General features: G+C 41.4%; 2 protein-coding genes across 9 annotated transcripts in view; one reads left to right on the forward strand and one right to left on the reverse strand.

Moving 5' to 3' along the window:
* Nucleotides 1-27299, reverse strand: part of F8 (coagulation factor VIII) — a 209992-nt gene that overhangs the window by 48102 nt on the left and 134591 nt on the right. For 2 of the 8 annotated variants that reach the window (XM_045383830.2, XM_005595034.4), the window contains 8 exons: nt 22273-22426; nt 20658-20870; nt 20144-20372; nt 19754-19936; nt 17050-17166; nt 16391-16462; nt 14867-14952; nt 11169-11324 (listed from right to left, as the gene is read on the reverse strand). In XM_045383830.2, coding sequence (XP_045239765.2) covers nt 11169-11324; nt 14867-14952; nt 16391-16462; nt 17050-17166; nt 19754-19936; nt 20144-20372; nt 20658-20870; nt 22273-22426 — 1210 coding nt within the window. Of the gene's footprint in view, nt 1-569; nt 735-11168; nt 11325-14866; nt 14953-16390; nt 16463-17049; nt 17167-19753; nt 19937-20143; nt 20373-20416; nt 20523-20657; nt 20871-22272; nt 22427-27299 lie in introns of those variants that run through there. The other 6 variants (XR_287458.5, XM_045383831.2, XM_005595039.5 and 3 more) reach the window with 6 other exon arrangements.
* On the forward strand, nt 808-2523 carry F8A1 (coagulation factor VIII associated 1). The gene has a single exon (XM_045383835.3). It carries the CDS (start codon nt 830-832, stop codon nt 1946-1948), a length of 1119 nt encoding a protein of 372 aa, XP_045239770.2. The 5' UTR covers nt 808-829; the 3' UTR covers nt 1949-2523.

Here is a 27299-nt window from a genome sequence, read left to right on the forward strand (position 1 = left end):
GGTGGTGACATGGGGTGGGGGGCTGGGCGGTGAATGGGGTGTGTTGGGGGCGTGGGCGGTGAGTGGGGTGGGGGGTTGTGAGACCTCCACAGCTGGAGGGATGGAGAGGTGGTGGGGGTCTGGGGTTGGGTGGGAGTCAGGGATGGCACAGAGGAGCGGTCCCTCCCGGTGACAGTGCAGGGGACTGGCCCTGGGTGGGAAGGGGACACCCCCGCTGGTTCTGAGCAAGTCAGGGCCTGCCCGGGAAAGTCCTCAGCATGATGGCGTTCGTTGGGGCGGGTGAGCCTCAAGACCATGACTGCAGCGTTGCGACAGGATGGACTCCTAAAGGCAACCGGGCTGGGGACGGAGAGGTGGACCCGGCGCTTGGCAAGGGGCCCTGGACAGGAAGATGGAGGAGTGAGCGGTGGGGGGAAAACAGTCGAGAAATGCACGGACACGGAATTAGGGTCACGAGTTTAGTTTGGGTCATGTTCAGATGGAGAGGCTGTGGGAGGCCTTCAGCAAGCGAGACCATCTGCATTGCAGCCGAGCTAGCAGCAGCTGGCGCCCGGCCAGGCCCCGCGTACCTTCCCAGGGTCTTGGCTCCGCATCCCCGAGACCCTGGATTTGCATGCGCCGCTCACAGCCCGGCCAGGCCCCGCCTCCGATCCCGCTCTTTGCACATCACCAGGGCAAGGGGCACGCTCGGGCTGGGGAGCGGGCGCCGGCACGCCGGCAGCCCGCCAAGGTGGACGCAGGGCACGTCGCCCCGCCCCGCCCCGCCCCGCCCCGCCCCGCCCGTCCGCCAGCTGCGGCAGCGCGTCCGGAAGTGCCTGGGGCGGCGAGCATGGCGGCGGCGGCGGCCGGCCTGGGCGGCGGCGCCGGCTCGGGACCCGAGGCCGGGGACTTCCTGGCCCGCTACCGGCTGGTATCGAACAAGTTGAAGAAGCGGTTCCTGCGGAAGCCGAACGTGGCGGAGGCCGGCGAGCAGTTCGGACAGCTGGGCCGGGAGCTGCGCGCCCAGGAGTGTCTGCCGTACGCGGCCTGGTGCCAGCTGGCGGTGGCGCGCTGCCAGCAGGCGCTCTTCCACGGGCCCGGGGAGGCGCTGGCCCTCACCGAGGCCGCCCGCCTCTTCCTGCGGCAGGAGCGCGACGCGCGCCAGCGCCTGGTCTGCCCCGCCGCCTACGGGGAGCCGCTGCAGGCCGCCGCCAGCGCCCTGGGCGCCGCGGTGCGTCTGCACCTCGAGCTGGGCCAGCCGGCCGCCGCCGCCGCCCTCTGCCTCGAGCTGGCCGCCGCCCTGCGCGACCTGGGCCAGCCGGCCGCCGCCGCCGGTCACTTCCAGCGCGCCGCCCAGCTCCAGCTGCCCCAGCTGCCCCTGGCCGCGCTGCAGGCGCTGGGCGAGGCCGCCTCCTGCCAGCTGCTGGCGCGCGACTACACCGGCGCCCTGGCGGTCTTCACGCGCATGCAGCGCCTGGCGCGGGAGCACGGCAGCCACCCGGTGCAGTCACTGCCGCCGCCCCCGCCGCCGGGGCCCCAGCCCGGGCCCGGGCCCGGGGCGACCCCCGCCCTACCGGCCGCGCTGCTTCCTCCAAACTCCGGCTCGGCGGCGCCCTCTCCCGCCGCCCTGGGCGCCTTCTCGGACGTGCTGGTCCGCTGCGAGGTGTCCCGCGTGCTGCTGCTGCTCCTCCTACAACCACCGCCGGCCAAGCTGCTGCCGGAGCACGCCCAGACCCTGGAGAAGTACTCCTGGGAGGCTTTTGACAGCCACGGGCAGGAGAGCAGCGGCCAGCTTCCCGAGGAGCTCTTTCTGCTGCTCCAGTCTTTGGTCATGGCTGCCCACGAAAAGGACACGGAAGCCATCAAGTCGCTGCAGGTGGAGATGTGGCCACTGTTGACTGCTGAGCAGAACCACCTCCTTCACCTCGTTCTGCAAGAAACCGTCTCCCCCTCAGGACAGGGAGTCTGATCCATCCCATTCACCCAGTGACTTTTTGCCCAGACCGCAGGGGATTCCCATCAGTCACGTGAACCAGATGACTTTGCCTGTTACCAAACCTCACACATCCACGTTTGCATCTGGGGAGGAATAAAAAAGACATCGTTCCCGCTTCTGCGTTTTGTTATTCCTGTTGCCGCCATAGGAATTATTTCGTTGGCTGAACGTTACCTGCATCCCAAGAACACACTTTGATAGAATCAGAGTAGAGGACACCGCCGTCTTCTAAAAAGCCACGACATGAAAATGACAGTCCCTTTCGTCTCCTTCCTCTGCTTCTTCCACCCAACGCAGCCTCCTGCCTCCGCCTTTGTTTCATAGTGAGGATTTTATTTTGCACGGCACTCTCCCTCTAAATACCTACCCTAGATGATTTCATCCTGCCCCTCATTTCTGAAGGTATTTCTGTGTCTTTGTAATGGCCACATTTCTCCTTCCACTCGTCCGCACAGTACGTCTTCGTGGCAGGGGAGTCATTTTATTCCTTACAGCTTCCTTGTAACCACAGCCCTAAATCCATGATAAAGCTACTCTTGCACTCCTCATGTGTGGTTTTGGTGTCCCTCGTCTATAAAATGTGACTCTCTTCCCTACTTGTCAGGAGGCCAGAAGCAGAACCAGATAGCTCTTTGGGCTCCAGGATGTGTTCGTTCCTTTGAAATTTGCACTATGCCTGCCTCCTATGTGGGCAACGAACCTGCCTCAGGGCAACGAACCTGCAGAGATCATCTGTGATGTGCTCCGTACTGGGGTGACTGCAAGGCAAACGTGTCCAATGCAGTGGGTCCGGTGCCGATGCATCAATTTGCATTGGAATTCACGGTTCCGGTTCTTTTCCCAGAGGTATATGCAGTGTGGATCACAACAGCTTTTATTTGTAATAGGGATTCCCCCCGCCCCCCCATCCCCGAGATGGAGTCTCACTCTGTCACCCAGGCTGGAGCACAGTGGCGTGATCTCGGCTCACTGCAACCTCCGCCTCCTGGGTTCAAGCGATTCTCCTACCTCGGCCTCCAGAGTACCTGGGATTACAGGCGCGCACCACCATGCTAGGCTAATTTTTGTATTTTTAATAGAGACGGGGTCTCACCATGTTGGCCAAGCTGGTCTCCAACTCCTGACCTCAAATGAGCCACCCTCCTCGGGGTCCCAAAGTGCTGGGATTACAGGCATGAGCCACCACGCCTGGCCTGTAATAGGGATTTTGCTGCAACTTTTAGTTAAGTGGGTGAAATCAGAGTGCGTGGCCCTTTGGTGGTGTGCGATCATGTGACTGCGAGGCAGCCTCCGTGTTCCCCAAAAGCAGGATGGCGTTCCATTTGAAAACACTTAAGTTTCCAAGGCTTACTGGCTCAAATGGAGCATGCAACCCAACTAAGCTGTTTTCTTATTTATTGCGTCTTTTTGATCCTTTTGATGGTGACAACAAGAACCCTTCGGAATATAGCCTCTTTCTCAGACTTTCAACCCTGGGGAAATGCATCCTTTGGGCCAAAGTGGCACACAATACTGATCTTCAGGGCTGAGATATAAGGACACAGTTTGGAGTAGGTGTTTTTGTTATGCGTCTTTTTGCGGGGGAGAGGTGTGGAGGGTTGTCACTGTGAGTTGAGTGCCTCAAAATGGGTGGGACTTGTAGGGTGTTCTTTTCTGCTTCTACTTCTATTTCAACAGTGTGGAAGTAACGGGAAGCACCGTCATTCCTCTTTCTCTCACTCTCACTTGGCTGCCAGGAAGGGTCCTACGGAGCCCTGAACGCCTAGCCCAAATTATTGTAAAAGCGGTTGAAGGGCTCATGGTCCTTTGCTCTTTGGCTGTTTCCTGGTATGCTCCTCTTAACCCGGGCTGCAGACCTGGCCGGCTGGCTTATTGTCAGGTTTAGGAGTTACGGAGCATGACTGGTGACCAGTTTGGGATTTGGGCTTCAGGAGAAGCCCCCTTAGGCCTCTGGTCCAAACTCCTTGCATCAGGGAGGTGACGGGAAGGATAACCAGACAGTCAGGTACTGGGTAGCTGAGCATAATTCTAGGAAACACTGAAACTCCTCATTTTCCATTTGCCGTGGGCTCATTCATGTATCTCCCTCAGAAACTTAAGAGCAGTGATAACTGGGCCGGGGCCAGATTTCAGCATTTTTGAGAATTCCCTCCTAATGTACCACATCAATATCAAAAGTCAACACTGATTTATAGCATGCCAAAAGCAAATATTTTCAGAGAACATGATTCCTTTGCTTTTTAACTTGAAAACAATTCCAGATCCACATTTAAAACAGTGTAAACCGTCGGAAATGGTGGCAGCGAAGCAGTGAACCCTTAAAGGGTGTTGGGGTTCCCCTTCTCCCCATTATGAGGTACTCCTAAAAGGAGAAGTGTTGCTTATGAAAGAATATTTTATATGCGAATAGCACAAAGACAAAGACGTTTGAGAACCACTACGCCGGAGGAAGGTGATCAAGACTGAAATTAGTGTATTAGGCAAGATCTGGTTCCTAGGTGCTGAGGATTCTGGTGCCAAGGATTAATGTTAACCGTGTAGGCATCTCTACCACCGTTAGAGGAGACCAGCAGCCCACAGACTCTTTCTGTCAAGGGCCAGATAGAAATGTGTTAGTCTTTACAGACCGCAGATGATCTCTGTTGCACAGTCTTCTTTGTTTCTTTGTATGTTTGTCTTTGCAATCCTTTAAACGTGTAAAAACTATTCTTAACTCACAGTCCGTACAAAAGCAGGCTGTGGGCCAAATTCTGGGGCTATAGTTTGCCCACCCCTGAATTAGAACCCAGAACATAGTAGTTGCTCAGTGGCTGTTCAAGGAATGAACCTCATGAGAGTAGTTAATAACTATAACTAATTTATCCTTATCATTAAAGGACAAAGATTGAAGAATAAGTGAACTAAGCATTCACCTCCAGATTGTAGAGAACAAACAAACCAAAAGAAAGGAAAATAGAATTTTTAAAGTTTTGAACAGAGATTGATGAACTAGAAACACCTCTTTCAAAACCAGGTTTGAGTTTAAAACTGAGCTGATTCTTTGACAAATTAATAGAATAGACAAACACTTGCCAACTCTTGCTACAGAGGGAAAAAAAGGAGAAAAGACATATGTATGTATACAGATATAGATGTATGGCACAGGAAGGGATATATGACTCTAATGTGCACATTTGCAGACATTAACTCAAGGAAACACAAATGAGAATAGCAATAATCACATAAGGATTGGAAAATATAGCCTAGTATCTCTCACTAAATAAAGCACATGGCTCACATGGCTTTTTCATTTACTCTCATTAAATACTGGATTCCTACATTAAATAAGCTATTCTAGAGCAATAGTTTCATGGAAAAAATGGAAGCTTTCCCATTTTATTTTCAAGTTTAATATAACTCTCATGCCAAAACCTGATAAGTAGAGCTACTGAAGAAGTTAAACCCATTTCATCCATGAATATAGATATAGAAATTATAAATAAAATGTTGGCAAATTGGATCCAGCTAAGTTTTAAATGACTAACACACTATGACTGATGAAAGTTTTCCCAGGAATGGAGCACAGTAGTTCTCTTGCACTGGTCTGTGAGAGCCAATTGTAAGTAAGCATCTCTTCCCACCCCTGGGGCCAGGCATGATGGGAGTAGTATTTATGTCAGGGAAATCTGCCAATGCTATAAATCAAGGCCTTTACTTCCTAACCTCCTCTCACTTTGCTCCCCTGTGGGTTGCTAATTTATTGTCAGCACACTACTGAATGTTAAGTATAATCTGACAATACAAAAGAGAAATGTGACCATGTCAAAGATGCTGGAAAAGCATTTGATAAAATTCAGTTGCCACTGCAAATGAAATAGGAATAGAAGAAAACTTTTTAGACGTCATAAAAAGTATTTGAAACTAACAGTGAACATTATATTAAACAATGAAACACAGGTTACATTCTCATTAAAGTCAGGAACAAGATAGGCTTATTTGTTATATGTTTACCAGGTCCTGTCAGTGTAATGTCATCAGTGTAATGGACAGGCATGGTGCTTGTGGGATGTAAAGATGTTTGAGGTCACTTGAGTCTATATTATGATAGAAAACAAAAGAGCTAACATTGCCCTGATGCATGGACAGTAAACTTAATACTCTTGTTCCTACTTGGTAAATTCAAATGTATTCTGATTTTACTAATGTATGGAAATGAAGAAAAAGCATTTTCTAGGTAAATACTTCTATATCAGGCTCCTGGGCCTGTGTAAATTTGCTTCAACAGAGATATGATATCTGGAATTGCAATTTTTTTTTGGCATCACCACCTGATTAAATTTGTGATGCTCTGCTGTCATATTCCGTGACTCGCCTGGCTTTTGTAGTGGCCAAACAGGCTCTCTAAGGAGAACAGTCACTGGTTTGTGAGGCACCTATCCCAGTTATAGCCACTGAAAGGCTTTTATGCAAAAGAGGGATGACTGCTTCAGAGACTGGTGAGTGGTTGCCTCCTCAGGCAAAGGAGGTTCAGGGGAATTTGGAGGTTTGCAATTCTCAGCCTCATCCATGTCTGCCTAAATGCCTCCATCTCAAATGGAGGTGGAGTTTCAATGGAGGCCTCAGAGTTTCACTCCTTCCCACCAGTACTCTTACCACAGCACAGTAGATCTGGTAGAGTTGAGCATTTAATTGTCACTGCAGCTCTGCAACTTATGCTCAGCCCTTAAGTCGTATCTGCCTACAACCACAGGATGTGGAGGATTCCTCAAAAGCTCTATGTATGCATCCTGATTTTCCATGTATGTTCATCAGTGTTCTTATTTTGTATTGAAAGGACACAAAGATAGATGTGTACCCGCCCCCACCCCGCTACACCCTTTGTTCTGCTCTCTAATCTTTGCACATACCAGAGATTTCGTAAGTTCTGTGAGTACCTGTTTTTCTGCACGTACCAGAGATTTTGTTTTGCACATACCAGAGATTTCGTAAGTTCTGTGAGTACCTGTTTTTCTGCACGTTCTGAGATTTTGTAAGTTCTGAGGCAAGGTCACAAGACGTGTTTAAGTAAGATAAACTCTTGCTGCCATAAACCTGCTCTCCCGCCTCAAAGGTTGAACCGAAATATCAGAAATGGCGGGAACCAATCATAGTTAGCCAAATCGCCTTGTTCAAACACTAGCCAATCATATATCTGATTTGTATAATAACTGTATGCCCACTTTTCTTAGACTATATAACACTGCTTGGAGCTCAGTGGGGGAGCTCTCCTGCCCATCTCGTTTTGCGAGCGAGTGAGAGTTCCAGGTTCGAACCTGTAATAAAGATCCTTGCTGCTTAGCTTTGACTCTGGACTCTGGTGGTCTTCTTTGGGGAATAAACGGTCTGGGCATAACAGTATATAGTCACATTTCATTTCTTTTTCCATGTGTATGTCCTCTAGGGCTGTAAGAAGACAGACCATTCTACAATCAGGTAATGGCTATGTTTGTTGCCACAGTGACTAAATGCCACTGTCATTTAATCTCCCCAGTGTCTTACTTGCCATCTGCAACTCATCCCATAGTATCACTGGTGATAATCTGAGAAACTATAATACTAACACATGTCATGGATTCCCTAACTGCTTATTTTCTTCCTAGGCAAATATGTTATCTCTGTGTTTCTTGAATATATTAGCAATGTAACCTTAGAATTGCATTTTGAAAATCTGTTTCCTGGGGTTTCTTCTAGCACCAATTACTGTATGAAACAAGGGATCCAGCAAGGAACAGAAAACATGGAAATTAGGATAATTTGTGGAAGATTTAATAAATATACTAGTTAGGAGGGTGGGAACAGAGTATTACCATCCCGTAAACCCAAAATAAAATTCTAATCCCCCCAACCATCTGAATGAACCCTTCCTTTCAGCAAAGGGCATTCCAAAGTTAACCTGAAAAACTAGTTCAGGCCATGATGAGAAGGTGGGGATCAAACATGCCTCATTATACCCTCCTCCCTTTTGGAATTCAGAAAAATCTGACCAGCATTAACATCAACACAGACCTTAAGACGGATAGAAAAGACTCTTTAAGTCTGATAAGAAACATTTACAATGTATTCTCTCTGAAGCCTGCTACCCGGAGGCTTCATCTGCATGACAAAACCTTGGTCTTCACAATCCCTTATCTTAACCCAGATGTTCCTCTCTATTGATTCTAAGTCTTTACACAATAACTTAACTCTTTCAACTAATTGCCAATCAGAAAATCTTTGAATCTACCTACGACCTGGAAGCCCCGCCTCGCTTCCAGTTGTCCTGCCTTTCCAAACTCAATGAATATACATCTTACATCTATTGATTTATGTCTTATGTCTCCCTAAAATGTGTAAAACCAAGTTGTAGCCAGACCACGTTGAGTACGTGTTCTCAGGATCTCCTGAGGGCTGTGTCAGAGGCCACTGGTCTCTCATATTTGGCTCATAATAAATCTCTTCAGGTATTTTACAGGGTTTAACTTTTTGTTTGTTGACAATCCCTAAACCTGAAAGGATCAGAAGAGACAGAAACATCCTGAAAGAGAGAATTGGATAGATTATTATAGTGGCTTTTAAAAATGACCATCAATTATTTAACATTTCTCCCATTAAAAATTAGGGTCTATGTCTCTTCCCCTTGAATCTAGGTGGATATGTGATTTGCTTATAACCAATAGAATGTATTGAAAGTGAGGACTAAACTCTGATTTTTTTTTATCTTGCCCAAATTCCTATCTAAGGGGCCTGCGGAGTCATGCCCTACAAATCATAAATTCTCATCAGATGGGTTTTATTTAACCTTTATATATCATGATTTACTTTCCAACCTGACTCTGGAATAACATTGTGAGACAAGGAAGAAAATAAAAATATTTTGCCCCAAAACATGTTTCTTTGCCATATTTTTAAATGGCCCTGCAAAGCTGTTCTTTGTGGGGGGAAATTTGCATCTGTAAAGAATCTCTATTAACATAGCTAGATCTTTTTCTTCCAGCCCCTCCCAATCCTAAAGAGATTAACTAAGATCTGAATACAAAACATTTGTCATCTATTGTCTCTAAGGGCAGCCACTATAAGACTTCAAAAGAACTTTGGTCTCCACAATGTTTATCTTAACCTGAACATTCCCTTTCTATCAATCCCAGGTCTTTAGACAAACTCAACCAATTGTCAACTAGAAAATGTTTAAATTCACCTGTAGCCCGGAAGCCCCCAGATTGAGTTGTCCCACCTTCTGGACCAAATCAATGTATTTCTTAAATGTATTTGATTGATGTCTCAAGCCTCTCTAAAATGTATAAAACCAAGCTGTGCCCCGACCATCTTGGGCACACGTTCTTAGGACCTCCTGAGGGCCGTGTCATGGGCCATACTCACTCATATTTGGCTCAGAATAAATCTCTTAAAATATTTTACAGAGTTCAACTCTTTTTGTTGACAAAAGTGATGCTACATAACTTAAAGACTAGGGCAGAAAAGGTTATGTAGTCTTCACCTTGTTAACTGTAACACTCACACTTGGAGGCCCTAAAATGATGTGTAAGAAGTCCAACTACAGGCTGGGCACGGTGGCTCACACCTGTAATCCCAGCACTTTGGGAGGCTGAGGCAGGCGGATCACCTGAGGTCAGGAGTTCAAGACCAGCCTGGTCAACATGGCAAAACCCGTCTCTACTAAAAATACAAAAATTAGCTGGGTGTGGTGGCATGAACCTGTAGTCCCAGCTACTCAGGAGGCTGAGGCAGGAGAATCACTTGAACCCGGGAGGCAGAGACTGCAGTGAGCCAAGATCACACCACTGCACTCCAGCCTGGGCAACAGAGTGAGACTCTGTCCTCCTCCCACCCTCCCTGCCCCACAAAAAAGAAGTCCAACTACCTTGAAACACGCTGTAAGGAAGCCCAGGCCTCAGGGAAAATCCATGTAAAGTTACATCAGTCAATAACCCCAGATTCTGTCCTAGCTGACAGTCAGCACCAACCACCAGAAAAGCAAGAGAAGGAACTTCCAGATGATTCTAGCACCCAGCTGTTAAATATTCCTAACTGAGGCTCCAGAAACCACCCATCCCCACTGTGTCCCAAAGTCTTGATCTACAGAATCTGTGAGTAAAACATAATGGTTTTTGTTATGACACTAAGTTTTGAAGTGGGTTGGTACACAGCAATAGTAACTAGTACAGGTTGAAAAAGCCACTCTGAGGGAAACAGTGACCTTAAGTGGATAGAGAGAGTGAACTCCTCTACAAGGGGAAAGTCGGAAGAATAAATATGCCAATCTTTTGCCAGTGCTCCCTGTTGGTGAAATCCAACCAAAAGCTGGAGGACAAGGTAGCCTGTTGATGTATTCTATACAAGCTCACCTCACAGAACAAGAAGCAGGATAGAGAAGCAGGAAAATGGATCTAAAGGGGCAAACAAAAGTTATCTTGCTTGGGGTCATTTGAAGACTTTGAACTTTATTCTGAAGACAATGGGAAGATATTGAAAAGTTTTAGACAGGCAACTGATGCTTATCCTGAAAATGATGTGCAGCCTTTGTTGGAGAATAGATTAGAAACAGGGGAAGACTAGTTAGGAATGTAAAACAGTAGATCAAGTGTGAGGTGATGGGACCCTGGGCTGTGGCAACAGTGGTATAAATGGAAACAGAAGAAAGATGTGAGAGGCATTACAAATAAAGGATTGACCAGATTTGTGGGCATAAAAATGAGGGAAGAGTAGACAATAACGCTGAGGTTTTAAGCCTTTAAGGGTCTTGAGCTCACCTCTAGAGAATTCATCAATTCCCAAAGTTTCACCCATCCTTTTATGTGGAAGTCATAAATCTTCATCTCCATCCATGGTTTTGCCCTCTAAACTTGTCTTTCACCTACTGCCTGCTGGACATTTCAACCTGATTGTCCTACTATAACCTCAAACCTAGGATATCAATAAGCAAGCTCACAATCATCAATCCACACAATCCTGAATCACATAATTCTGTCAATACAGCATCTTTTCATTTCTATCATCTACGAGCCTTAACACTACTACATTTTTGCTGATATGTCCGTAATAACTCCTATTGTTCATAAGTGAAAAAGTATTTTTTGGAGTTAAGTTTGTAGAAGCTAAGAGTGTTTGTCCAATATCTGAAATCTGCCAAAATTCTTTAAAGTATTCAGGCATTCCTTTTACATGACTAATTACATACCATTAAGGTTCCAGTGGAATTTCCTCGATAAGTCTGCCACTTTTTCCCATCAAGACTATACATGATGATAAACTGAGAGATGTAGAGGCTGGAGAACTTCTGACGGGCACCCTGGGTCTTGATGCCGTGAATAATCATTGGTGCCAACAGATCCACCTACCAATTAAAACAATACTTTATTTCAACCTATTTTTAAATGTATGTACTACCTCCTGAAACTAATTATTAGCTTAGGAAGAATCTACATTGCTACAGATGTGTCCATCATTACCTGACATGTGCAAGTGAAGCAGTCACCAATGTTGAAATGTGCATGTGTGTGTGAAGCTGTGGGATAAACAATAGAAATGAATAGAAAAATGCTTATTGAGTTCCCAGCCTGCTTCTTGACAAACCAAACCACTACCAAATCATTGAGTCCCCATTTCCTACACACACACACACACACACACACCCCTTTTGTGGACTCACATAAGCTAATGGACCCACATAAGCTAATGCTTTGCCCACACCTCAGTCTCAGACTAAAGCCAATTTCCTGCCCTCTTCCCAAACCAGACCCAGCCCAACATCACTGTCAGTGATGAACTGCTACACCTCCTTCGAGTGTTAGTTCAGAAACTATTTTTCCTGGTTAGCCTGCTCTGACTCACCCAGACAAATTTAGTGCTGCTTCTTCTATGCTTCTACTTCACTTTGTATATAACTTTATTATAGCAAATTATTGCACCATATTATAAGGTTGCTTTGCTTTTCTGCTTTTCTTATTAGACTGAGATCCTTAAGGCAATGAACCTAAACTTTCTGTGTCTCAATTTATCTGTAAAGTGAAGATAATATTAGTTTTTAATCTCAAAGGGCTGCCATAAGGGTTAAAGAGTTAATACATGTAATGTGCTGAGTTCAGTGCCTAGTGCATACTAAACACTCGATCAATGTTAGCTTTTATATTCTCTCTAGCCCCAGCACCTAATATGGTATCTGGTGTAATACTGCTATATAGCAAATGCTTTGGAATGAATGAGTGAATAATGGAAAAGTAGTATAGAATGGACACTTCTTAAAGAAGAGGTCGTGGACTACAAGAACATTAGAAGTATCAGTTACTGTCCTAACAAGCAAGTCAAATTTAGCATGTTTTCACAGATGCCTGACACACACAAATTGGACTGGTCATGACTCTTGTGCTTAATAACTGCCGCCTCCAGCTCACTGTAAGTTCCATTCATACACTCATCCAAAGAATATTTTTTAGCACTTGCTATGTGCCAAGCACTGTTTTAGGTACAGGGAATAGAGTAGTAAACAAGAAACAAAGCCCTGCCCTCATGGAACTTACAGTTGAGTAGGGGAAATAGACCTTATATCATATATGTTTTTATTTGTTTATAGCCTCAAGTAGTGATAAATGCAGGAGAAAAATGAAGCAGGGTAACAGGACAGAGTGTCAAGGTCTTCAGAAGTTGCAGCACTGTCTTTTTCCAGATTAGATGGTATTCCCATTCAAAGACACTTCATTTTAACATCTTGGTATTATGGCATAAAAAAGTGAAAGCAACAGGCACAAAAATCATGATTTTTACTGAATTGACTTTTACTGTTTCTTCATATAGATAGAGTATAAGAGTTTTTTCTTGGACCAGTGATTATTGTATTTTCTAGCAGCCTTGCTAGAATAAAGCTGCAATAGAACCAGGCTACAATAAAGCCTTGGCAGCCTACCTACATTCTGCAACTGACGAATGCTTGGCAACTGATGAATGCTTGACAAACTGCCAGGCTTATCTACTTCATCTTCTTGTGCCTCTTCTACATTATAATTGGCACCTGGGAGCAGTTTGACAATTACAGACTCAATAGCTTCACCTATGTGCACCAGCTGGGTGTTTCAGTGTAACTACAAGACACATCTGTCTACTAGGAAGTAAGCAAGGGGGTAATGAGTTTCATTGTATAAAAGTACAAATATTGCAGCTGCGTATCTCCATGGAGCCTGCTGACTTCCCCCTGTGCATTGCCTGGTCTTGGTCACCTGGTGCTCCTCAAGCCAGCCCAGTGCTCTTGTGGCCAGGCTGTTGTGCACTCTTCAGGCCTTCTCACGAGAATAGATGCCTTCTCCAACTCCCTTCCTTGTCAGCACGCCTTTCAACTCCATCTCCATGGTTTATTTTAAAGTTACAAGATATATAAAAAGTCTAGCTGGACCTTAGTAGGACAGATGGCAAAAACCACCTTGAAGATAAGGTGATTTAATAGTGGTAGATGATAACATAACTAGGTGGATTTGTAACTGGTTTAATTTCCATAAGTAAACAGTGACAGTTAATAGATGGTTATCAACTTAAAGGGAGCATTCTGGAAACAGTGTAGTACAATGGTTACCAACTAGGGTTCTGGAGCCCAACCATCAGAATTTGAATTTTGGCTCAGTCACTTACTAGCCATGTGACTTGGGCCTCTCTATGCTTCAATGTGACTTGGACCTCTCTATGCTTCAATTTCATTATCTGAAATGAAGATGATAGTAACATCTAGCTTGCTTAGTATTGTGCACATACTAAGGAAGTCTTATCTACTTCAATACTTTGATCATGACTTTGCTGCAGTATTACAAAGTTTACTGATCAAATCAGTAACTGGAAAAACTAGGAAACACTTTGGGATACTGAAGATTGGCAAACTGAAACAATGGGCCAAATCTAGTAAGTGGAAACAACAGGGTATATTGTTCAGGGTTCATTGGCTAGGCACAGACAGGACACTCTATTTACTAGTCTTATCAGGTTATATCTAGGGAGGAAGATATAATTCCCCCCTCCCAAATAAGAATGTTATTACAAAAAATTAAATAGCACAGACACAGGGCGGCCAAATAGATAAATATGTCCTCTATATAGGGATACATTTAAGGTTGAAAATAACCATAGAAATACAAGGTGAAGAACATAACATGTTGTTTGGCAGAAGCACAAACAAACAAAAAATACTTAGGGATTAGTGAACAGCAGCTCAGATTGAGTCAAAATTGGCAGTGTCTACAAAACAATGCTGTGGCATTAATAGACATGCTATTTACAAAGATGGAAACCAAAATGTTTTCTCCATTTCCTGTTTAGGTGGAGAGGCTGAGTAGGCACTGCCAAGCTGCCCTCAGCTTTTGTGAGGCATGGAAGAGACCCAGAAGTTTCCATCATCTGTCTGCCTTTGAAGGGGCCCGATTGATCAAATGTTGAAATGATAGTATTTTCAGATATGTTGAGTTAAATAAAATGTATTATTAAAGTGAATTTCACATTTTTGAAAACGTGGCTGCTAGAAAATGTAAAATTACACATGTGGTTTGCATTTGTGAACCATTGTTTTATGTTAAAATAAAGGGGATTGGAGTACTTAAGGACACCTGGGCGGTTGGCAGCATCTAATAATAACATATACTGTATTGAGAGATGATGAGTTCAATATTATAGAAAATATTCAGAAAATATTCAGTAGAAGGACTAAAATACAGAAATACAACATATCAGTATACTCAATTCTATCCCCATATCTCTTTGTTCATGACTGCTTTCATACAAATCATAAGGCATTCTGTTCTTTAGTTTTCTCATATTCATAGAATCTTTTGAGCTTACAGGAGGAATAAGTAATGCAATTGACTGAATGTGATACATTTCCCACCATTGATTAAATTTTCTAACCTTGATCCAAGAAAAGGGCTCCTTGGTGCTCCAGGCATTGATTGATCCGGAATAATGAAGTCTGGCCAGCTTTGGGGCCCACTGTCCTTTGCCAAAGTAAAGAAACAGAGATTAAATCAGCTGGGTTGGTCCTAGACACTTGAGAATAAAATTATTGTCTTGAGAAAGATTAATCTAAGCTGTGGTGAAAATAGAGAAAAACATAAAGGCTTTATGGCATACCAGTATCAATTACTATCTAAGGATACTGCTTATCCTTGTTGTCCATTTTATTTTCTAAAATTTATAATTTTGTTAATTGTTAGCACCGCTAATTAGCTGATACTGCAATTTGTTACCGACACTACCAAATAATAATATTATTATTTCTTTTCTTTTCTTTTTTTTCTTTTTTTGAGATAGAGTCTTGCTCTGTTGCTTAGTCTCGCTCAGGCTGGAATGCAATGGCGTGATCTTGGCTCACTGCAACCTCCACCTCCTGAGTTCAAGCAATTCTCCTGCCTCAGTCTCCCGGATAGCTGGGACTACAATTGCGCACCACCATGCCCGACTAATTTTTGTATTTTTAGTAGAGATAGGGTTTCACTATGTTGGCCAGGCTGGTCTTGAACTCCTGACCTCAGGTGATCTGCCTGCCTCAGCCTCGCAAAGTGCTGGGATTACAGGCGTGAGCCAACATGCCTGGCCTATTATTTATTATACAATTTATATTCATTGTAGAAAAATCAGAAAATGAAAAGTAAAAATAAAAATAAGTAAAAATACAAATAAAAGAAATTTTAAAATGTAACCCTTCCACCTAGTGAAAAATGTTACTATTTTGGTATACAACTCTTAAGCCTCTTTTTCAAGGGGATTTTTTACCCCACAAAAACATAGGTTGGCAAACTTTTTTTGTAAAGGGCCAGATAGTAAATCATTTAGGCTTTGCATATTATATGGTCTCTGTTGCAACTATGTTACTGCTGCTGTAGCCATAGATGTAAATTAATGGACATGGCTGTGTTCCAAAATAAGACTTTATTATGGATGCTGAAATTTGAATTTTATAATTTCACGTCGTGAAATAGTCTTCATCTTTTTGTCAATTATTTAAAAATGGAAAATCTGTTCATAGCTCACATGCCATACAAAAACAGGCAGTGTGCTGCATTTTGCCTGTGGGCAGTAGTGCTCTAAAACAATTTTTGATAATTCTCTATAGACCCTAGTCAAACGTTACCATTACTGCTCACAGGAAAGTGTAGCTTCCTGCTACAGTGAAAAGAATTGACTCAAGGAAGGAATAGTGAAGGTAGGGAGGATATTTAAGGAGGCAGTGTCATTGCCCAGGTAAGAAATGATAGTGACCAGAGTTAAGATGGCCACAGTGGGAAGTGGAGAGGAGGAGATGTATTTGAGAGGCACTTATGGAATAGAGCAAATAGAAGCATGGAGATGGATTCATTATCTGAGATTCTCCAACAGATTATTAAAAAAGATATAATCAGCCCAGGTTCTTGGAGCAAAAATAATAGTATTTACCATATTGTCCTGAAGCTGTAATCTGAAAATCTCTAATGCGTCCAGAAGCCATTCCCAGGGGAGTCTGACACTCTGAAATGAAACAGGTGGAACACAGTAACTAGAAGTGCACAAAATTCAGCTTCTCAAATGTAAGTCAATGAAAATGGGAGAATGTCAACAAATGCTAATATTTTTTAGTGTTTAAATGTGCCAAGAACTGTACTAAATGTTTTACTGTATTAGTTCATTTAATTAATCCTAACGGGTGCTAGAATGATTCACATTTTACAGCTGAAAAAACTGGGGTCCATACATAAATAGACCAGTGGTTCTCTTACTTGTTTAGGGTTAAATCTCCAAACTCTTCCAAGTAATATTTCTAAATTATCTGGTAACTAAATCAACATTAAATTCCAAAATCTGCTACTGGAGATCTTAGAGCTTTACCAAGTTGTGAAAATGAGGTGTTTTTCTGGTCAATTATTTAGAGCTTCAGGTTCAAAGTGTTCAAAGCTTCAAGTATATCTGCCCTCCTCTGAGAACTCTGATGATTTCTACCAGCAATATTCTTTTTAAATTTGATAATGATGTAAGCTTGTATTTATTTCCTGACACAAGCAACCATTCGAGAAAGGAGGAAAGCTGTAAAGAAGTAGGCTGCCCACATGGCTACTCACTGTTGCTGTACACCAGAAAAAGTGTGCTCATCCCAGCATGTAGGTGCTCGCCAATAAGGCATTCCACCCGCCAAATTCCAGCTTTGGATGGTAACATTTCAACTGTCTCAAAAACACCTTATAAAAACCAAAAGGAACACAAATTATTTCTTTTCACTAAAAAATGAGCATAAGATACATTGGTTTATGTGAAATATCAGGGTAGACCTACCAAATTTGGTAGTTCCACTATTCTTGGACCCCTCAAACCCAAAGTGCTTGCTAGGTGACCCTTACAGTTGGGGGTCATGGAGATTGAGTTCTGACTACTCCCCTCCCCCCAGGAAATGAGAAACAGGGTGACTGAATTCTTTGGTGATAGGGACAGGAGAATGCTACTGCATTATGATTGACCTACATCCCCAGGGTTTTTCCAAGCAAAAGGTGTGTTTCCCATTGGCCAGATGTGGACTCTGTGAAAGAGATAAGTCAGGGTGAGTTCCCACTGGATCCAGTCCACTAGGGCTGCCTACAAGGGTAAAGTTACCCCAGCAACAAGAAGCTGCAGGTGAACACTGAGGGCTGAGAAATGAGTCACAAGTGACCACCCAGAATAAAGGTGGAAGAAACCATGTCAAGGGGATTTCATGACAGTCATGTAAGGGAGTCTCTAAAGAGTTCCCTGAAAGTGCCCTGCAGGAGAAAGAGTCAACTTTAGGTATTGCCAGGCACAAACAGTGTTAAGCTAGTTTACAACAATGGTGCCAGCTGTAAATAGGTAAGAACTATCTTATCCCCTTACCTTTAACCTATCCATGTTGGAGTTCAAAACAGCAGCTATAAAGGGGCTGTTGCAAAGCATGATCATCACAAGGTACAGACACAGAGGACTCAACCATGTCTCCCTTTTCCAGTGCAGACTTCCAGCCTGATGCAGGCTCAAGTTGGAGGGGAGATTGAAGTTAAATCAAGTTCAGAACTTTGATTAATATCTTGAGATGGACATTGTAATTTCTGATTTGAACTGTATTTGTGATATAAAGTGACCTTAGTCCTGTTTATTACTTAAGGGCGAGGAGAAAGTTACAGGGCTTATCAGAATTTTTATGAAGAAATAGGGTAAGTTTACCCCCACTCTTAAACCAGATTTTTTTTTTTTTAGAGACAGGGTCTAAATCCAGTCTGTCATTGATGGACATTTGGGTTGGTTCCAAGTCTTTGCTATTGTGAATAGTGCTACAGTAAACATATGTGTGCATGTGTGTTTATAGCAGCATGATTTATAATCCTTTGGGTATATACCCAGTAATGGGATGGCTGGGTCATATGGTACTTCTAGTTCTAGATCCTTAAGGAATGGCCACACTGTCTTCCACAATGGTTGAACTAAAAAATGTGGCACATATATACCATTGAATACTATGCAGCCATAAAAAGGATGAGTTCATGTCCTTTGTAGGGACATGCATGCAGCTGGAAACCATCATTCTCAGCAAACTATCGCAAGAACAGAAAACCAAACACTGCATGTTCTCACTCATAGGTGGGAACTGAACAATGAGAACACTTGGACACAGGAAGGGAAACATCACACACCAGGGCCTGTCGTGGGGTGGGGGTAGCAGGGAGGAATAGCATTAGGAGATATACCTAATGTAAATGACGAGTTAATGGGTGCATGCAGCATGCCAACATATGTAACAAACCTGCATGTTGTGTACATGTACCCTAGAACTTAAAGTATAATAAAAAATTTAAAATAAAATAAAATAAAATAAAAATTCAATAATTGTTAGTATATACATAGAGTTGTGTAGTCATCTGTGATCAACCTTACCTAGTAGTGTTAAGGGGCAAAGTAAGATGAAAACTGTGGCCTGTGACTTTAGATAGTGGTATGGTAGAATTTAGAGTCAGATTGCAATGGATTAAGGAGAAAGTAGAAAGTGAAAGAGCAAAGAAAACAAATGTGGACTATTCTTTATTACAAAGATGAAGAGAGACATAGCTCTGGGGGATGTGAGATTACAAAGTTTTGATTGATTTTTATGATTTAAAATATGTCAATACTTTTCTAAACTGAGAGGAAGGAGCCATTTCATCCAATCGCATTGGAAAAGGGAGACATGGCTGAGTTCTCTGTTTCTGTACCTTGTGATGATCATGCTTCCCCAAAGCCCCTTTATAGCTGCTGTCTTTCATAGCTCACTGCAGCAATCCTCCCACCTTGGCCTCCCAAAGTGCTGGGATTACAAGTGTGAGCCACTGCACTTGGCCAAACCTATTTTAAAGGGACAGTGGAGAACCAAAATAGAATTGTGTTGTGATCAACATTATGAGTAGTGCTTAATCAATATATTGGTTACATACATAAACAAATCACTCTTTGGATGACTACTGGTGCCCTATGGGATTTGAGATGGTAAATGATAAAGGAATAAATTCCTTTTCCCTAGGAAAGTACTATGACATTAATTATCCATTTATTATGTTCTATTTCGTTTTTAGCAATTTTTCTATATGTGAAATTATCTTGTTCATTTGCTAATTTATTTATCTCCCTGTAGGTTTGAAAAAGTGTTACCTGAGAGCATGAAGAAGTGTTACCTGAGAGCATGGAGCTTGTCTGCTTTGTTCACTGATTGTGTTCCCAGTGCCTAGACCATTTAAAGTAAGTACTCAACAAATAGAGTAGGTAGAAGAAAGAACGCAAACGAGCTCATACCTGGATAGAGATTGTACACTGCCATTTTATACTCCTCTTTTTTTCGTACAGTGAACACATGTCCACTAAAATGAATAGAATGGATGTTTTCATTGCTGCCCATGCTGAGCAGATACCATCGAATCCTTTGATCCTGAGCCATTACTAAGCCAGGTAGTGTATCCATTATGTAGCCATTGATTGCTGGAGAAGGACACAGAGAAGCCTGTTAAAATCTATTATATAAGTTTCTTTCCCTCCACTCCACCAAAAAAACTGACATCTATCAGGATTCCACTCCCACAGATATACTCTAAATAAATACAATGTTTAAGGCACTGGATCAAGTCTCATTTGTCAAAGTGCAATCTGCATTTCACAGTGATAATGTTTGGATGTGGGATATATTACCATGGAAGCGATAATTCTCTTTAAAAGTGGGATCTTCCATCTGGATATTGCAGGGAGCCCTGCAGTTTCTTTCTGTGTTTTCAGTGAAGTACCAGCTTTTGGTCTCATCAAAGATAGTGAAAAACAGAGCAAATTCCTGTACTGTCACTTGTCTCCCATGAGCAGGGTTCAGTGTGTTAGTGTGGCAGACCAGAAGGGGTCCAATCAGGCCTGAGTGCACATCTTTTTCCTAGGGAGGGAAGACATCAATCCTATGAGTATAAGCTCTCTCACCTATGAACCAGAGTGGATTTCTCATCAATTTTTATGCCACTCCAACCTGCCTCCCATCTTCCAAAAATATAATCCATCCTCTTCAGTAGATTCCAGAATGACATTTCTAAAACACAAATATAGTGATCAACTCCCTATTTAAAGCTTCTCATTGCATGTAGGATAAAAACCAAAATTCTTAGCACACAAAGACCATTTCTTTTAAACCAAAAAGTGGTCAGTACAATAGACACCTGCTTACCAGGTCAACATCAGAGAAATAAGCCCAGGCTTTGCAGTCAAACTCATCTTTAGTGGGCGCCATATGATGTTGCACTTTCCAAAAGTAAGTTTTGGTTTCATTAGGCTTGACAAAATTTTTTCTAGGTTCTGCTCCTTGCCTCTGATCTTCCTCATAAGAAATAAGGCTAGAATAGAAGGAATAGGGACGAGAGGCCTGATTTTTGAAAGTTACCTGCAGAACAATAACGACAAAAAAAAAAAAAAAAAGCAAGAATAATCTTCTAGGATCTTAAAGTCCTTAGGGTTTACATCCCTAAAAGAAATACCTGTCTTTTGGTCTTTATCAAAGTTTTTAATACCCTGGAAGAAGTGGTACAGATGGATGCTGTTAGAACCCAAACCTAATCCTGAGGAGGTTTTGTATTCTAAATTTAAGGCATGAACTCAAAGTTGCAAAGGAGAAAACTCCTAAACACTTAAAGGCAATTCCAGAGTAAAAGGGAAAATGTCACTGCAGGGGTTATAAGAGACCATAACGCCAGGAGTTGATATGTAAGTTAAGGTTCTTCATGACAAATTCTAGAATGAATGCATATTATCTTTTTAAAAAGGTTTATTTTCCAGATTAAAAATTATACATATTTATCATAGAATATATGGAAAGTCAAATAAAATGTAAGGCAAAAATTGCCCACAATTCCATAATTTTAGATCCTTCTACATCCTTAATATAAACAATCAATTAATTGAAACAATGAATAGATATTTTCAGGAAAAAATAAAACTACTTTGATCTTTGGTTCACACAATGCACCAAAATAAATTTTAGTCCACAGGAAGTATTAAAAAGTTAAATGTAAAAAATTAAACTGTAAGAGAAAAACTGAAGAAAGTATAGCTGTTTTTAAAAAAGTCTCTGGATAGGCATGAATTTTTATAAACATAAAAGCAATCAAAGTGTCAAAAAGTAAAAATTGATGGGTTATTATCTAAAAATTAAAACTTGTTTTATTTCAAAAACCATCGTTTATGAAATTAAGAGAAAACAAAAACTTGAAAAAGTACTTTTCATTAAAATGTTCAGTGGTTTACTATCTAATATATAAGGCAACGTAATTAATAAGAAAAGCACTTCCTCCACGAAAGACAAATGTGCAAGGGACGTTACCAAATAATTAATAAGAAAAACTGTTAAGATGCTCAAATACATTGCACTTCTGGAATTTTAATCTTAGAAAAACTGTTGTGATTACAGCGTTATTTATATAGTGAAAAAAGAAACTGTCTAAAAGGTTGTTCAAATAAATGGTTACATAAACTATGGTTCCAAAAATTCATATAATAGACTATTATGCAGTATTTTAAAAACATACATAGGAAGTGTTTTTAATGACATAAGAAATGTTTATGATGTGATATTTAGTTAAAAAACAAGAATCAGAATTCTGTATGGTATAATTTGAATATATAAGGAGAAAAATACACAGGAAAAATATAAGAACATACACAAACATGATAATTATGGAATTATTTTTCTATACTTAAACATTTCAAAAAGTGGGAATACATTATAGTCAGCAAGAAAATAAATATATAAAATTAATTTTCTTGTAATTCCATTATCCTTAACTCACCATGATATTATCTTCAACTTCTGCTCTTATATATGGCCCCAGGAGTCCCAAATGTTCATTTAGTTCTCCACGGTATAAGGGCTGAGTAAAGGAGCCATCAGTAAATTCCTGGAAAACAACTTTCTTGAACTGAGGGACACTGCCACTCTGAGCCCTGGAGAAAAGAAAGCAGAGGAAAAGCAATAATTTTATGTACCAAGTGGGTAGAAATGCCTCACATCCTCATTTTCCTAGGTGTCTGAGAAGCATTTTGCATAGTTAACCACTTTATCTTCCTTGAAATATGCTTTTGCCAAGCTTTATTAGTATGTAAGTTCCATGAAAACTGGGGTTTTGTCTATTTTGTTCACTGTTGTATTCCCAGCACCTGTAATGGTGCTTGGCACAAAGTAGTAGCTCAAAAAATATTTGTTGAATGTTGAATGAATGTAGAGTTTATAAACATACTCCAAATATAAGAGAGTCCCATGGTCAAGCCCTTGGACCTCTTTTCTTTTTACTTTTAAAAATCCTATTAAAATTGTGAACTAAAAAAAATTGTGAACTAAAACATGTACAATAAAGTGCATAAAACACAAATGCCTTTGGTACAAAAATGCAATCATCACCCAGATCAGTAACATTGCCAGTAACCCACAAGACTCACTGAATGTCCCTTTTCAATCATACTTTCTCCCTTCCCACTGAAGGTATCCACCATTCTGATCTTTATGATAATCGTACATCCTTTAAAAATATAGTTTAGTTTTGCCTGTTTTGAAGTGTGTAAATAAAACATACTACATATATTCTTTTGTTTCTTCTTTCACTTAGCATTCTGGTTGTGAGATTCATCTATATTATTGTATGTAGCTATAGTTTGTTCATTCCTATTGTTGTATAGTATTATATGAATATACCCTAATTACGGACATTTGAGTCGTTATAATCTTTGGTGCTTTCAAATGGGCCTGCTAGAACCTTCTGGTGCATATCTTTTGGTGAACATATATGTGCATTTCTGTTGGGCACATACACAGCGGTGGAATTGCTAGGTATGCATGTGTTCGACTTTGGTAGGTATTGCCACACTGTTTTCCAAAGCAGCTGCACCATTTTCCATTTTCATTAGCAATGTATGAGAGTTCCATTTGCTCCAAATTATTACAAATACCTGGTATTGACTGTGTTTTTACATTTTTTGATGTTCTGTCAGGTTGAGCATCTTTTCTTATGAGTAGCAGTCATTTGGATTTCCTCTTTTGTGGAGCACCTATCCAAGTTTTTTTCTGCTAAGTTTTCTCTTGAATAATCTGCTTTTTTCTTTTTGAATCAAAATAGTACCCTATATATCCTTGATTGCTGGAGAAGGAGGACACAGAGAATCCTGTTAAAATCTATTATATAAGTTTCCTTTGTGTGTTCTTTGTGTTATGTATTGCAAACATTTACCATTCTGTGGCTACTCTTTTCATTCTTTTTATGTTATCTTTTGATGAGCATAAGTTTGTAATTTTAATGTGTGGAATTTATTTTAAAAATCCTTATTGGCTAGTGCTTTTGTATCTTGATGTCAATTCTCTTTCTTTCCCTACCCTGTGGTTATTAATATATTCTTTTACTTTTTCTTTCTAAAATGTTTATGATTTTATATTTCACTTTTAGACTTGTAATGCAACATGAATGGATTTTTGTGTATGGTGTGAGTTAGGAATCCAGTGTAATGTTTTGTCTATATAGATACCAACATTTTTCAGCATCTTTTATTGAAACTCTTCTTCTGTGACACCTTTGTCATAAATTAAGTGTCTATGTGCGTTAGACTAGTTTTGAATTTTCTATTCAATTTCATTTACCTGTTTGATTATCCCTATACCAATTGCTACACTGTTTTAATTATTATAGTTTTAAAATAAGTCTCAATATATTATACAACAATTACTCTCATCTTATTCTTCCTCTTCAAGAAGGACTTGGCTATTCATAAACCTTTACATTGTCATATTAATTTTAGAATCAGCTTGTTGAGCTCTACAAAAGGAAAGGCTTGGGATTTTCATTCAGGTTGCACTGAATCTATAAATCAGTTTGGGAATAACTGACAGTTTCAAATATCATGTTTTCCAATTCATGTATGTGGTGTATCTTGAAAGTTATTTAGGTACTCTTTAAAGTTTCTCAGTAAATTTCCATAGTTTTTTTTCCATAGACATCTTGCATATTTTTAGCTAGACTTATTTCTAGGTACTTGTTAATATTTTATTCCACTGTTTATTTTGTTTTTACTTCATCATTGTGTCTCACCTAGCTGACACACTCAAACTTAACCTTCCCCCTGGTCAGGACTCTCCTAGAAAGTGGCTATCTTGGCTTATGACCATTCTCAAGGGAGAGACCTCAAGACTAAACTAGAAAGAAACCATAGAAATAAAAATCACAATGGGGGTCACCTTCCAGCTTCTAACCAGAAGGAAATCAACCACCTTCAGCTCAGCAAATCTGCAAGCAATGTGAGCTGTGTGACAATCCAACACAGGTGGAGAGCCAGCACTGATTTGGCCTGGATGGTTCAGGATAATCACTTGAGCAGTGAAGCCAGCTACTTCCGTTGGTGAGTCATTTTTGCTGTCACAAGCCATATTGCCATGATGAACATCTTGGCAATGTGGGCTTCAGAGAAAGCATAGGTGTTTTTTTAAAAAAACCTCTGGATAGGCAGGAATTTTTACAAACAATATACTACAATTCAAGATGAGACTTGGGTGGGGACACAGAGCCAAACCATATCATTCCACCCATGGTCCCTCCAAAATCTCATGTCCTCACATTTAAAAACAGAATCATGCCTTTCCAACAGTTCCCCAAAGTGTTAGCTCATTCCAGCATTAACCCAAAAGTCCAAGTCCAAAGTCTCATCTGAGACAAGGTAAGTCCCTTCCGCTTATAAGACTGTAAAATCAAAAGCAAGTTAGTTACTTCCTAGATACAATAGGGGTACAGGTGTTGGGTAAATACAGTCATTCCAAATGAGAGGAATTGGCCAAAACAAAGGGGCTACAGGCCCCATGCAAATCTGAAATCCAATAGGGCAGTCATTAAACCTGAAAGTTGCAAAATATTCTCCTTTGACTCCATGTCTCACATTTAGGTCACCCTGATACAAAAGGCAGGCTCCCACAGCCTTGGGCAGCTCTGCCCCTGTAGCTTTGCAGGGTACAGCCCTGCTCCTGGCTGCTTTCATGGGCTGGCATTGAGTGCCTATGGCTTTTCCAGGTGCATGGTGCAAGCTGTCAGTGGATCTACCATTCTGGGGTCTGGAGGACAGTGGCCCTCTTCTCACAGCTCCACTAGGCAGTGCCCCAGTGGCGACTGTTGGGGGCTCCCACCCCACATTTCTTTTCCTTGCTGCCCTAGGAGAGGTTCTCCATGAGGGCTCTGCCTCTGCAGCACACCTCCGCCTGGATATCCAGGCGTTTCCATACATCCTCTGAAATCTAGGCGGATGTTCCCAAACCTCAATTTTTGTCTTCTGTGCACCCACAGAACAAAGGCTGGGGGCTTGCACCCTCTGAAGCCATAGCCCAAGCTGTACTTTGGCCTCTTTTAACTGGGGTGGCTAGGACACAGGGCACCAAGTCCCAGGCTGAACACTGCAGGGGGGCCCTGGACTCATCCCACGGAAGCATTTTTCCCTCCTAGGCCTCCAGGCTTGTGACGGGAGGGTCTGCTGCGAAGATCTCTAACATGCCCTGGACACATTTTCCCCATTATCTTGGCGAATAACATTTGGCTCCTTGTTACTTATACAAATTCTTGTAGCTGGATTGAATTTCTCCCCAGAAAATGGGTTTGTCTTTTCCACTGCATCATCAGGCTATTTGTTGAATAGCTTTCACCAAAATGCTGATAGTGATATGGACAATGAAACTGCCCCCATGACCCAATCACTTCCCACTGGGTCCCTCCCATGACATGTGGGGATTATGGGAACTACAATTCAAGATGAGATTTGGGTGGGGACACAGCCAAACCATATCTGGGTCTTTTGTGGTTCTGTACAAATTTTAAGATTGCTTTTTCTATTTCTGTGAAAAATGTTATTGGCATTTTGATAGGTAATACATTAAATCTGGTAGTACTGATATTTTAACAATATGAATTCTTCCATTCTATGAACATGGGATAGATACCTTTTCATTTTGTGTGTGTCTTCTTCAATTCCTTTCATCAATGTTTTACAGTTGTCAGGATAGAGATATTTCACCTCTTTGGTTAAATTTATTCCTAGATATTTATTTTTATTGTAGCTATTATAAATGAAAATGCTTTTATGATTTCTCTCTCAGATTGTTAGCTCTTGGTATATAGAAATGCTACTGATTTTTATATGTTGGTTTTGCATCTTGCAACTTTACTGAATTTGTTATCAGTTCTAACAGTTTTTTGGTGGAGTGTTTAGGTTTTTCTAAATATAACATTGTATCTTCTGCAAACAAGGGGAATTTGATTTCTTTTTTTCTAATTTGAAGGCCTTTTGCTTAATTCCTGCATCTTGGACTTCTAGGACTACATTTAATAGAATTGATAAAAGTGGGCATACTTGTCTTGTTCCAGATATTAGAGGAAAGGCTTTCAATTTTTTCCCATTCAGTATAATGTTAGCTGTGCGTTTGTCATATATAACATTTACTGTTTTGAGATATGCTCCTTTTAAATCAAGTTTGTTGAGAGTTTTTATCATGAAGGGATGTTGAATTTTATTCGATGCTTTCTTGACATTTATTGAAATAAAGATATGGTTTTTGTCTTTCTTTTTGTTAATGTGGTATATCACATTTATTGATTTCCATATGTTGGACTATCTTTGTATTCCTAGGATGAATCCCCCTTGAGCATGACAAATACTCATTTTAATGTGTTGTTGAATTTAGTTTGCTAGTAGTTTGTTGAGGATTTTTGCATCTATATTCATCAGTGATGTTGGCCTGTAGTTTTCTTTTTCAGGTACACTGAGAATACATACGCTGTTCCATTTGATGGTGTCCCAT

Source organism: Macaca fascicularis, chromosome X, assembly GCF_037993035.2.
Source record: "Macaca fascicularis isolate 582-1 chromosome X, T2T-MFA8v1.1".
NCBI classification, from domain to species: Eukaryota; Metazoa; Chordata; class Mammalia; order Primates; family Cercopithecidae; genus Macaca; species Macaca fascicularis.